Raw genomic sequence first — 13,889 nt, forward strand, 5'->3', positions numbered from 1 at the left:
GAGGTAGAGAGGCATCGCACTGCCTCCAGTCCCCTGCTTAGATGATCCTTATGTTAATCCTGTCTGCTTTTCATACTTGGCAAGAGGTCAGAATCCTCAGGTCAGTGCCTAGCGCAGGCAACTCTTCCAAATGACAACCAGTAGGTTTAGAACTGTTCATTCCTTAGAGAACCCTTGGGTACCAGGTAACTCAATGGTTCTCAACCTTTGTAATGCTGTGACCCCTTAATATAGTTCCCCCCCACCATAAAAATTATTTTCATCGCTACTTTACAACTATAATTTTGCTGCTGTTATGACTCATAATGTAAATATCAGTGTTTTCCGATGGTCTTTGGTGACCCCCCCCCTCAAAGGAGTCGCGACCCACAGGTTGAGAACCATTGAGATAACCCATGGCGTTTAAGTAGGGTGGAACAAAATGAGAGCCATAAGGAGAGCAGCCGTCAGCATCGGCCTGCACCGCGGCTTCTTAGTTACAAACACTGATCATTTTTGCCTTGAACGACTGCAAGGTCTCACTTCCTGTATTCCCTCTGTGGATGAGAAAAGTGGACAGCTTCCAGGTTTGAGATTGAGAGCACATGGCTTTGCTGGTCCTATGGTTTAAACTCCTAGGGGCCTGGTGAGATCAAGTGGCTTTTGCTGATGCTAATCTGTGGTCACCGTGAAGATCATGATTCACAGACTCGGCCAAGGCTGAGAAGCTGCAGGCATTTCAGCTGTATCGAATGTCAACTGGAATGAATGGTTTCGGGTTTGGGTTCTGGGGTGGAGGCGGTAGTTAGAAACGCACCTTCCAACGAGTTCAGGATGGCTAATTTCTTCTCAGCATTTGGTGTCCTGGAGTGACAACCCCCTGCAGCAGGAGGCATCTGACATCAGCTCAGTGCAGCTGGCCTACACCAACATGAGCCACTTTGTGCCAAGTTATTAATAATTGAAGGAGCTTGTCACTCCCTGCAGAGTTTAGTGTGTAATTTATGGAGTATAAACCCATGCTGAAATCTCAGAGAAAGTTAATTTCATTAAGTAAGGATGAGATCCAGTTATATTCCAGTTCTCACGCCCCAAAAGTGCACCAATATGCCTGTCTCTGCCAGAAGGTTCTGGCAGTGTCTATACTGGTCCCGTATCAGCACAGGACACATCCTTCTCGGGACTTGGGGGAGATGTTTAAAGTTCCTTCTCCCTTTGGCTATAGTACCCCATGCCTCCTGCGCTCATCTGTCCCTCAGACTCCCACCCACCCTGGGCACCTGCTGTGTGCCAGGCACATCAGGAAAGCAGCAGAAGGTGGGCATGGTGCCTCTCCCTACCTCCCAACAAGGAGACATAGAATGGCCAGTGGCATAAATATACACAAGAAGTGACCCGGAGCATGGTGGGTGCTGGGAGAGCCCAGGGGAATTGCAGGAGAACACTGATCCGAGTGCAGCTGAGCTGGTTTCAATCCCAGCTCTGTCACTATCTGTGTAGCTTTAGTCAGTGACCGAACTTTGTGGCACTCACTTCTGACCCATGTGAAGAAGGAGGCTGAGGTCCACTTGATGGAGTTAAACATGCTTATGGGCTCAGTGGGGTATCTGTTGGTTGGGAGCTCAAGAAACAGTAACTTACGGCCTCTCCTCCATGAGCCAGCCCCGACTTACTGTTTTGTTAGATGCTCTCCTGGATCTCCTCTCTTACATACTCGGTGCACATCGGCAGAGTGAGTGAGAGAGAGGGCACCTGAGTGAGCAGCTGTCACCACAAGGCAGGACTCTTCACCGCATGTTGTATTTAGCCTTCTGACAAATGCCACTTCATACAGCAATTCCAGAAGAGAATATGCCTTTGTTTCAGAGGTGCCCAGCCAGCATCGGCTGGTGGTGTCTTACTCCATCACCTCAAAGTATTGCTTTGACAACTCAGACGCTGTGGATTAAGTGAACGTGTCTGTTGGGGTGGGAAGGGATGAGCGTGAGGACAGGGTGGGGACGGGGGGCACTTCTGCAGAGATCGTTGTACCTGTTAGCCATGTTCTAAGATTGCTAGCAGGAGCCTCCACCAGAGAAGATGTAATTTGGTGTTTCCTCTTCCATCTGCAGGAATAGCATCACCAGTTGCCGGATGCGGACTGAGAGTGAGCCGCCGTGTGGCTCCCCGGTGGTCAGTGGCGATCCCAAGGAAGATCACAACTACAGTAGTGCCAAGTCCTCCAATGCTCGAAGCACCTCTCCCGCCAGCGACTCCATCTCCTCTTCCTCTTCCTCGGCTGACGACCACTATGAGTTTGCCACCAAGGGGAGCCAGGAGGGCAGTGAGGGAAGCTTCCAGAGCCATGAGAGCCACAGCGAGACAGAGGAGGATGACAGGAAGCCCAGCCAGAAGGAGGCCAAGGATGCCCTGGGGGACAGCGGGTACGCATCCCAGCACAAGAAGCGGCAGCACTTCGCCAAGGCCAGGAAGGTCCCCAGCGACACACTGCCCCTCAAAAAGAGACGCACAGAAAAACCCCCCGAGAGTGACGATGAGGAGATGAAAGAGGCCGCCGGCTCCCTCCTGCACTTGGCGGGGATCCGGTCCTGTTTGAACAACATCACCAATCGGACGGCCAAGGGGCAAAAAGAACAAAAGGAAACCACAAAAAATTGAAACAAGTCTCTGATTTGTTTTGAACTTATGGCCATTTGGTTTCAGCAGGTCAGGAGATTTCTAATGATTTGTGGCAATATCAGCAATTTTTTCTTTTTCTTTTTTTTCCTTTTGTTTTGGTTTTCTTTCTTTTTTTTTTCTTTTTAATTTGCCCCCCCACTCCTTTGTTTTTGGACCCTTAAGAATTTTATGTTTAAAGGAGATTGAAGCCATAGAACTCATGTTGACACTCAGCCGTTTTACAAAAGCTTTTCTTTATCTGAAGACAAAAACCGAAAGAAAAAAAAAAGCCAAAATTAACCATTGCTTCCTGCAGCCTGTCAGACACCTGTGACTGAACCCACAGGGATGTCAGCATTAATGTCACAGGAACACTCCTGCGCCACCCAGGAGGCACGCATGCAGAATCATCACGCTCAGGCCAACCCTTAGGTTTAAAAAGTCAATTTTGTTTGGAGTGAAACTGGGGAGCAATCACAGAGACGGAGGAGCTCCGTGTCCCCCTCGGAACAGCATCCTCTAAGGGTAACACTGTGCTCTGGCCCTGGCATACCAATGTGCCAGAAACGCCAATGGCATGGCCAGATAGCAAGCCCAGGGCTCGGCTGCCAGTCTTCTGTACTTAAGCTTGAACCTGGTACCGTCTCACAAGCTGACTACCAGACTGCTCAGTACATCCGGCCTCAGTGTCTAAGGGGGAGAGACAGGGAAAATTCTTAGAGCCATTGCTAACCACTGAATTCTGCTCTCTGTTCAACTAAGAAGACTTCCAAAAGCCATAAGCCTGAAGGTTGGCCCTGTGTGCGCCTGCACACACACACACACACACATACATGCACACACGAGACTTAAAGCTGATGCAGAAAACAGGCTATATCCTTTTAACTGCCCAAGTGAAAGCAATCATGCCCAAAACATGACAGCAGCTGTTAAGGAAAAATGGTACAGATTCTTTCCCATTCAAACAATCTGATCCAACTTTTGGGGGGGGGGGGGGTGCTACAAAAACTGCCATTCATATTGTGATGTCTTTTTAAGAGGTTAAAGGCGCACTGATGGACACGAAAAGCAAAAACATGGTAATCAATACAACTCCTATACAGCCCTCAAAAAGGGTTTGCAATTAATGCCAGAACTCATTCTTTGCAAAAATAAAAAAATAAAATCAGTGGTTTTCACATTCAGCCAGTGTAGCCAGCAGAAATTTCTGATCCACAATGCATGGATTCCTTTGAAGAAAAAAAAAAAGAAAATTAAAAAAAAATCACAAAAATAAACTTTTTTTTTATTCAAAAATAACAAAGTTCTTGTAAGGTAAATAATGTATTTAGCATGAAGCATGAATTATTTTCATATAAATATAGAAAATAGAGAGAAGGCTATGCCTCTAATTTTTAAGCCCTTAGGCTTAGAGGTTCTTTTGTTCTTTTTTTCCTTTTTTTTTTCTTTTCCTTTTTTCCCCTTTTTCTTTTTGTTGTTGTTATTTTGTTTTGGTTTTTTGAAGCAGGTGTTTAAGGTTTAACCTTCTTCAGGGACAAAACTCTGACTGTTGGGGAACTTACTCTGCAATATAAATTATCTCCGTACTCTGGTAGGGCTTGGTTGGTTGAGCTCTATACTGCCTTGTCCGCACTCAGCCCCGACCCCTCTGATTCTCTACTGAAGAGTGTGTCCTTCCCTTTGTCTGTATGTGTTTAACATGACGCAATAATTCGAGGGCAAACTTAGTAGTGTGTATGATAGAGTCAAGAGAATTATGGGATGCTTACTTGAGAAAAATCATGACCGTGATTTGGTTCTAGGAAATAGGCAGTGAATAATTATGCAAATTCGCCAGAAGAAGGGGAAACATGCTAATGGGCCTTATTGGGTGAGGGTAAGAGATAGGGTGCATGGGAAGGAGGAAGTAAGTGATTATGGGCTCGGATGGGCCAGCCCTGCGTGTTTCACTGCAACTGTGAGGTTTCGCAGTGAGAAGGGGGCTGACTGTCGCTGCCTCTTCAGCTGTAGTCGCCCTGGGACTAAGACCACCAAGATAGTGAGAGCTGAATGACAACCAGACCATGTCACACAAGCCAGAAACTCCAGTTACCTTTGCCAAAAAAAAAAAAAGAAACCTGTTTTTCCTTGAGGTCTAAAGAGAAATCCCTAAAACAATATGGCCTTACACCCAAACGGAGGGAACTTGTAAAAACACTACCATGGCTCAGGGTCAGATGTTTGGGAGAGGGAGAAAACTGAGGCGACCTCGGACTTTTGAAACAGGACAGGAGTGGGCCTTTAAAGTTATGTCTGCCTGTCGGAACCAGGTACCATGGCAACCGCATCCGCCTGGAAGGAAGGAGGTTCTCTGCTGCCTCCCCCTACCTAACCTGAAGGCAGCTCCAGAGAGAACAGGAGTTGGGGGCTCCCACTTGGGGGCGGGCGCGATTTACTCAGACCTGTCCCTGAACCTGGCCCCTCGAGGGGGTTCCGGATTAGATGAGAGCACAGGTGTGTTTTCCCAGTGCCCTGATCTCTCTCCCCACAAACCTCTGACACCCTACAAGCCATCCATGGCTCTGGAACCTGAGCCACACTTTGATTTCTGTTGTTACCTAACCAAGTCCAAAAGACCGCCCCTCCCCACCCCAAAAACGGTGAGACCCAGACCTCTACTGAAGGCGAAGGTAAGCGCTCGGCACTGTTTCTGGCAGGGGACTTCTTCCGCTGAAAACCCCACGTGGGCTGTCTCCCCTCGTTTCACTTTTCCGAAGGGGCAGAGGCCTCTTTCAGAGATAACAAGATGCAGTGTGTGTGTGATTTACTTTTCTGATCTCCCAGAGATCTAGAAAACTATCTTATACAAGTGCGTTCTGAACCCCAGAACCACTCTTTTTGCATAAATACCTCATCCGGCAGCTTTCTAAGTGTTATTTTCCTGAGCCTCCCTTGGCACCTTTGTTGGAATTTTCTGGAAGACTTGTTGGGGAAACTTTAGTAAGGGTACTTTTTTCTATTTTCCTTCTGTTTTGGGAGGCATACACATTATGCATAACCAAAACAATGGCTCAATTGTGTTTAACTCTGTATTTTGACTGTTGAGGCGAAAACAAAGTTATCAATGTGTATGTGGACGTTTGTAGCGAAGTCTGCCGACTGAGGCTGTCCGTGTCCTTAAGCCAAGGGGCAGGAGGCACCCTCTCTTTCCCCTCCCCCAAGAGCAGTAGAGAATTTAAGCACAAGCTTATTTGTGAAAGAATATTTTGCTTAAGTGTAATTCACTTTAGTCTTGGACTTTGTTCCCAAACGTCAGGTGTTCTTTTAGCTTTCACACTAGCCTGTGTATCCATTAGTCTGACAGATCGCCTGAGCATCGTTCAAGGGGTGTGGTGTTCTTTCTTTGTGGTTCATGTGTCATTCCAGGGTCTCATGTACTCACATGGGGCAGGGGGGAGGGGGAAACGGGGAACTATAGCAATATTTACAGATGCTTTGGAAACAACAGTGACCACATCAGCACCATGGCATTACAACCACTGGCTGTTGGCCCTCAGACACATTTAAGAGGAGAGACAGTGGCTTTCTTTCCTTAGGTGAAATACGCACCAACCTTTTTATCCCCTCTTGGTTGTCTTTCTTCTTTCTCTAGGACTTTGTGGAAAGGGTTTGCATCGTAGATTTTCTTTCTGGTTTATCACAAGCGCCCACTTCCCTCCCCCTCTCCAGTCAGGATATTTCTCAAGAGTTCTTTTGGTAAAGCTGGCTTTTTGAAACTAAAGCTGAACGGTGTAAGGAAACCGTGGTCAGGACACCTGAAGCAGGTCCCTCTCTTTGCCTGGGTCTTCAAGGAAGAATGGGTTGACACCCTTTCCTAAGAATGGGTTTTTCCTGTAGAGTCATTCAGCATGCCTCGCGCTTTCTCTTCATAGCGGTTCCTATCACGGAACATTCTAGAAGGAGTATTGCATTCAGTGGTGCCCAGGCAAGAGAGAATGGCTTTGGTGCCCAGCCTAAGAGTTTAACACAGCAGGCCCATGCTCAGCACCCCAAGTCACCAATTTGGGTTTCAGTGGTGCCACTCTGGGACCTCCAGCGTCTTGGGGAGGGGTGGGGTGGCAATGACATGATGCCAGAGTTAGGGACAAGTGACCCGCATGGGACGTTTTCCCATGTATAGGCTTAGACTAAATTCAGGGTGATTCCTCTTCCCCTCTCAAACCTTATTCACGTTGGGACTCATTTCTTTCTGGTGGATCACAGCTGCCCAGATGTTGCAACTGATTTCTTTGTTTCTATGAAGAAATCCTTTTCTTTCGGGTTGAGAAGGTTTTTTATTTTTAGTATTATTTTTTGCCACCAAAAGAAAACATTGGAGCATATGTCCCCTCTTGATTGTGACTTGCCAGTGTTGACAGTTCAGTCCTTCGTGTTGTAGGTCCCAGCCCACCAGTACTATATCAAACACTGTTAGGCACATGATGCAGCACTGTGATCTAATTTAAATAATACTTTTTTATTATTTATACTACTATATATAATATACATCAACACTTTTGCTATATAACCTACGTGATAAACCCTTTTTAGTTACCTGTCAGACTAGACTTCGGTTTCTATTGCAGTTAACAGTTACAGAATTGTAATGGTGTCTTCTTTTATTTTTTTTTTCCTTTGTAATGGAATGTGTAAATCAAAGTATATACATTGTGTGGTGTTCCTGTTTCTTGGGATGTCATGAGGAGTTACACACGGCATTCAGTGTTCTGTATAGACCCGCCCACCTTTGTGAATTCATCTGTTAACCCTTCTTTGTTTGAGAGCGCACCAGCCATGGTGGCTAACTCCCAGCGTCTTCTCCCCTGCTGGCTGTTCTTGAATTAAGCACAGACTTGTCCACTCGGTTGCTTTATCATGAATAATGGGTGTGACTTGCTCACTCTTCCACCCTTCAGCAAACAAGTGCTAGCTTCACTGACCAAAAAAAAAAAATTAAAGAAGGAAAACACCATTTTAAAAGCGATCACCTTTTCCTGGCCGAAATGGATATGTCTATGGTGCTGCCCCGTGCTGTGGAGCTTCTGGAGTCAGACTGCTGAGGAATGCTCATTTCTGATTTGCTGTGGGATGCTCACAAATACCCTTCCTATCTTGTTAGTATTGAAATCAAGACTCTTTATTTGAGATCTCTACAGCAGTGTTTCTCCGCTGTGTCTCATTTGCAAAAGCGGAGAACATGCCTTCTCCACCCTTTTGCAAATAATCAATGCTCCATATTGGATTCTCAGAAGACTTCGATATGGTGATCCTGTCAAACCTAGAAATTGTTTTCTATCTTGGCATACCTGATTCCCCCCATTTCCCCTGTTTTAGAGGAAACAGCACACTTTCTGTTTTGGATGCATTCACCATTTCTTGAGTGTGTGTGTTGAAGCCATCCAAGGCCACAGCTGGCTCAGCCAGTCCCCCACTACCTGCACAGTCACGGTGGACGTGGGGGTGGAGAAAGTATCTGTGTGTGTGCCTGGGAAATGGCTACATGGACATTTTCTTAATACTCTGATTCTGTAACATTTCTGAGTTTTGTTTTAATTTTACAGAAAACAAAACCACAGTGACAAAACAGCGAGACGACCTAGAGGGTTGTGGCCGAATCTTGGGGTCACCCCACCTTTCCAGGCCAACAGATCTACAAGGCCAAATTAATTTATAAGAGTAATAATTTCTTCATAAGCCAATTTCTTTTTTCTGTATTTCTGTATGAAACTGCCAATATCATGAACAGAAGGGGAGAATCTTAAAGGAGAAGGAAAATGATGTCCGTTGGGTGGTGCTTGCCTTTGCCTAAAGCAGCGGTGTGGAGATGGCGCCATCAGCCGAGCTCGGGGGACTTGGTGTTGCTTGGGAGGGATCCATACAGCATTTTGCGTTCTTCATGTGTAATCATATTGCCAAAGACAAACTACTTCATCATTTATTGTAAATAACACTTCCCCAGACCTACCATAAAGTTTCTGTGATGTATTGTCTTCCAGTTGCAATAAAAATTACTGAGTTGCATCAATTGAAGAGGAGCCTTGTGTGTTGTGTAACCACTGAACCGTGGAAGAGACTGTGTGTGTGTGTGTGTGTGCTGTGTGCAGAGGCCAAAGGTTGATGTTTTCCTTGATAAATCCCCAATATTTATTTATTTAATGTGTATTGTATCTGTGTTTGTATGCCAGCTATTTGGAGGCCAGAAGGGAGCGTCAGATCCCCGGGTACTGGAGTAACGGGGTTGTGAGTTGCCTGATGTAGGTGCTGGAAACCAAACTTGGATCCTCTGGAAGACACTCTACCTTTTGAGACAGGAACTACCACTGAACCAGAAGGTCACCATTAACTAGGTTGACTTGCCAGCAAGCTCTAGGAGTCCTCTGTTTCTGCCTGGAGTTAGAAGTATATATATGCATGACCATCCGCCCTGCCCTGCCTTTTTGTTTTGTTTTGTTTGTTTCCTTTTGCTAATGTGGATGCTGTTGATCTGAACTCAGGTGTCTGGGTTTGCACAGGAGACCTTTTACTGCCTGAGCCATCTCCCCGGTCCCGAGACATCCCATCCTGTTTCTAACCCACAAAAGCATATCTACACAGTTTCCTGTCTGGTTTTAGAGTCCCAACTGCACGCAGTACCCATCTTCACACCTGCCTTCATTTTGATGAGAAAACTCTCAGTGTTCTGCAAAGCCACTAGTGTAGGACAGACACAGGGCTCCTGTCACCAGTCACAGAATGTATGACTAAGATCTGGTCTTGTCTGGAAGTCGCTAAATACTGAAATAAAGATGTACTTTGGGATTGGGGTCTGCCCACCTGTCCTCTATCCTGAGGGTCTCAAGTGATGACATCCCAGCACAAAATGTCACCAGTACTTCAGTGCCCCCGCCAGTCCCTATACACATGTACCCTGTGAGCCTCCTTTCTAGTATAATAAAAGAAAATCAGCTGTATGCAGCCAGGATGGCATGGGGAATCACATGGCAAGGCCGGAAGGGAGCGATTAAGGGCTAAATTTGTTCTTTATAACAACCCTTTGTCCTGGGAAATAACCAGGTCCTGCGGGAACTACATTAATATCTGCTGAGCATGGTGCCCCTTAGGACCTAATTATCTTCTACTAGGTCTCACCTCTTAAAGGACCTGCCACCATCCTGGGGCCCATGGTTCCAGCAGACGAGTCTCTGTAGCACACACCCAAAGCAGGTGACTAGGCATCTGTCATCTCTGATAGAGAGGAAGGGATGCTCCCAAAAGATTTCCTGGTCCCTCTCATGGAGTTCTGAGTTCTAGTGGATCAGGTCTTCAGGCATGCACAGCGGGCCTTCTACCCTAAGCCATCCTGCAATGCTCTAAGATTCCATCCCGTTGTTTCGTTTTGTTTTGTTTTTTAACCTGGGCTTCACCACCCACTAAGGCACCTTTGTCGGGCTGTATCCCTTAGCTGCTATCCTGGGTCACAGTGTTATTGTGGCAGTAATAGTCCAACTGTCCCTGATGGATGGTAATTCCCAGGGTCCTCCAAGTGTCCCCTTCGATGTCCTGCTTGGCCCATGCTTCTTCGGGTCTTGCTTTCAGGATCACCTTGAAAGTCACGGTATGTCCTCTCAATGCCAAGTCAGTGTTTGAGGAGAGACATTATTGGGAGGAAGGGCAGATGTCATTCACTGAGCCAAATCTGATGAGTTATTTAATTTGCCATGTTGAGTAATGCTTGAGGCTCCAAGCAGGTAGCTTCAGAAAATAGCACATACAACTGTGTGTATACATGTTTGATTCATGTGTGTATGCCCACGTATGTTTGGGTAAATAAGGATGCCTGTATGTGAATCAGAGGTCCACAGTCCCTCTCTATTTTGTTTTTATTACTATTAATTTTATTTATGTATCTATATGTGTGCACTTCATGCATGCCTGGTACCCATGGAGGCTCGAAGAGGACACTGGATTCCCTAGAATTAGAGTTACAGTCTTGAGCCTCCATGTGGATGCTGGGAATTGAACACAGGTCCTCTGAAAGAGCATCTAGTGCTCTTAATTGCTGAATCATCTCTCCAGCCTCCATCTTATTATTTTTTGAACAAGGTCTCATTGAACCTGGAGCTTACCAATTTGGTTAGGCCGACTGGCCAGAAACCCCCAGGCATCTTGTATCCCACTTCCTTTTCACTGGAATTTCAATACAAACCACTGCATCTGGATTTTTGTTGTTGTTGTTGTTGTTGGATGTGGGGTGGGCATCTAGATTTTTTTTTTTTGGATGTGGGGGTGGGTATTGAACTCAGATCCTCATGCTTGCTTGGCACGTAAGTTACAGACTGAGTTCTCTCCCCAGCTGCCATCCAACCATTCTTGAAATTTTCAAGGCAGCTGGAACTGCGACTTGGACAATCAAAACAGCTAAGAGAATTCTCAAAAGTGTAGCACCTGCAGGCTGCTTCTTTTTTCTTTTTCTTCAACAGGTTCTTGTCTCATACCAAGCATGCCCGCCACAGTTTCCCCTTCACACCTCTCCCAGCATTCCTCACCCCAACACTGCCCCACCCCAGATCCACTCTTTACCCATTTGAGAAAAAATAGACCTCAGGGAGACAACAGCCAAACAGGACAAAACAAGTTGCAATAAGACAAGGCAAAAGCTCTGGTTGAGACTGAACCAGGCAACTTAATAGGGGGAAAGAGTCTCAAGAGCAGGCAGAAGAGTCAGAGTTATACCGGGTACCACTGTTAGGAGTCCCACAAAATCACCAAGCTATGATCCATAACATATACACGGAGAACCTGGTGCAGACCCATGCAGGCCACAGGCTTGCCACTTCAGTCTCCATGAGCCCATGTGAGCCCCACGTAGCTAAACAGATAGACCATGTTCTCCTGGTGTCCTCCGTCTCCTCTGACTCCTACAGTCTTTCCTCCCCTTCTGGAGAGGGGTTCCCCAGGCTTCTAATGAGACATTCCATCCTGTAAATCCTCAGAGCAGTGAAACACCCCCAAGTCCCTCTAAGAAGGTGGGGAACACTGGCTGCATAGGGTTAGCATGCCAGAATCTCATTCATTAGTGGAATTAACCAGACAGATTGCTCCACCAGCTAAGAATAGCCATGCGTCCCACCCATGGAGATGAGGAAGAGCTATTGCTCTGGCAGTGCTGTCTGTGTCCAGGCCAGTGAGGTTTCCTGTGTTGCGTGGGCTTAAGCTGCAGGCCCCAACCCTGATGGTGCCCATCTGTCAAATCAGTTTTGCAACCATACGTGTGTGCGTGTGTGCTCTTACACACTCACACGGTACCTCGGGGATCTTAGAAGCCCTTTGGTTTGTTGTGTCTTGGAAGGATGTCTATGAGGACCACTGCTATTCTTGGCTTGGCCACTTTCTCCTCTCGTGACCCAGGAAGTATTCTAAACTAAGAATTTACAACCTCTTAGAAGGTTCTGGGGTAGCTGAGGGTGTTTCGGAGGAAGCCTGGTTGACTAGGAGACTTTTATTTATGAGTTGAAAGCCCGTGTTCTGTCCCATCACTTTTCAGATAACCATGTAAGATCCATGGTAAGTGTGAGTGTTGTTTGAGACAGTCTCACGTAACCCAGGCCAGCCTTGAACTTGAGCAAAGCCTGCCCCCACCCCACCCCCGAGTGTCGGGATCACAAGTATATTTCATCATGCCCAACTACTGTGTACTTTGACCTTTCCCTTGTCTCATCATTAGAAATATAAAATCAGAGAGAGGCTTGTGAACTGAATAAGGACTTTTTTTTTTTAAGTTTGGATGGAGAGGACAGGTGTTGTTTTGTTTTTTCACTCAAGCAGAAGTGAACGAATCAGTGTGTTGAGCGTTTGCCCCCTGCATGTAAATCAGCCATCCCGGGAGGGGCATATTTGAATAGTGCTCAGAGCAGTCATACCTTAATTTGAAATCATTCCTGGGCATTTGTGGATAAAGCACCCTAATGACTTGAGAACTGTTTTATGTTACTCCATAATAAAGTGCTTTGGGAGCAGACAGCTAAATCTCCCTCAAATACAGCAGCTCATTTGAGGGGGATTGAGGATTTCACTTTTCTCCCCATCTGCTACGCATTTCCGTACTGGCTTCTAACACTATGTAATCTGGAAGTGCCATGTGATGGGGATATCTGAAAATCTGGTAGCGGCTGCCTCTGTAAATCCCAGGACACAGGTTCTTCATTCAAGGGCCCGTTCTGTTCACAGCAGAAACCCAGGAGATGTGTGCATTTTTTTACATCAGCCCTAAATATTTTAAACAAAGCAGAGGACATCAGAGGTCACTGAATCCAAACTCTCCAACTCATAGGCCAGGTATCGGAGGCACAGGGAAGTTAAGGGATTTGTGCCAAATAACCCCACTTGCCGATGACAGAACAGGACTTAAAAGAGTGGGAATGTTCTGCCCTTTAGCCGTGTTCATAGGATCGCTGTACGGGTGGGATGTGCTTACCTCACGTGATGTCCTGTGCATTTCCCATTTAGCTGCAGTGAAAATGACAATCTAGAATGACACCAAAATGCCACCTTGCTTCTCGTGTCTGTGTTGTCTGCGGTGTCCCCACATAAGCACTATTAGAACGGACATCTTCAGACAGGGTTTTAGCCTTATCTTTGTTCCGTTTCACCTCATTGTTGGTTCACTGTCTGAACCCAGGTCGGATGGACAGAGGAGTAACAGGTAAGAAGGCATTGCTTTTGTCAACCAGAACATGTGTTGTCTTAAATCCGTTTTCTGTTCCTAGTAAGAGTGTCACAGAGCTGGGTGTGGGGGCACTCACTTGGGATCCCCGCACTAGAGGAGTGTGAGGAGCAGGATTCGAAGCCATCCTGGACTTGGTAAAACTGTCTCAAAGGGGAGGGGGTAGGGAGCAATTCCACAGGCGGGGTGAGAGTTACTTTAGCTGACAACTCTGGTTCAAGGTCAGGGGCCACACCTGGGAGGGCCCTGTGCTGGCAGAGTATGAGGCAGTACAGGGCAGGCAGCAAGTGTGCAGGAGACCTAACCATCCTAGGTTCCAGATCCTCCTCAAATTCATTCGCTAGTCTCTTAGTCATAGGTGGACTAATGTTCTCATGTGGGCTGAACTGTAATCACCTCCTGAAGGGCCCACTTGGGCCCACCCTGTACTAACTTGTAACTGGACCTTCTTGGTTGTATTTCTGTTGCTGTGATAAAAAAAAAAAAATACCCCGACAAAAAGCAACTGAGGGGAGAATTGAGTTTATTTCAC

The 13,889-nt window shown here is 46.4% G+C and overlaps 1 protein-coding gene across 1 annotated transcript in view; it reads left to right on the forward strand.

The window, feature by feature from the left end:
- The window catches only part of LOC121452459 (forkhead box protein N3-like), a gene marked incomplete at its 5' end in the record, with an annotated part of 101,751 nt that extends 93,070 nt beyond the window's left edge, over positions 1 to 8,681 (forward strand). The window contains one exon of the mRNA XM_041658634.1: positions 2,091 to 8,681. Coding sequence (XP_041514568.1) covers positions 2,091 to 2,637 — 547 coding nt within the window. The remainder of the gene's footprint in view (positions 1 to 2,090) is intronic.
- Positions 8,682 to 13,889: the final 5,208 nt, after the last annotated feature.

This window comes from Microtus oregoni, unplaced genomic scaffold, assembly GCF_018167655.1.
Source record: "Microtus oregoni isolate MIOR12 unplaced genomic scaffold, Mior012 000009F_ref0000495, whole genome shotgun sequence".
Taxonomy (NCBI): domain Eukaryota; kingdom Metazoa; phylum Chordata; class Mammalia; order Rodentia; family Cricetidae; genus Microtus; species Microtus oregoni.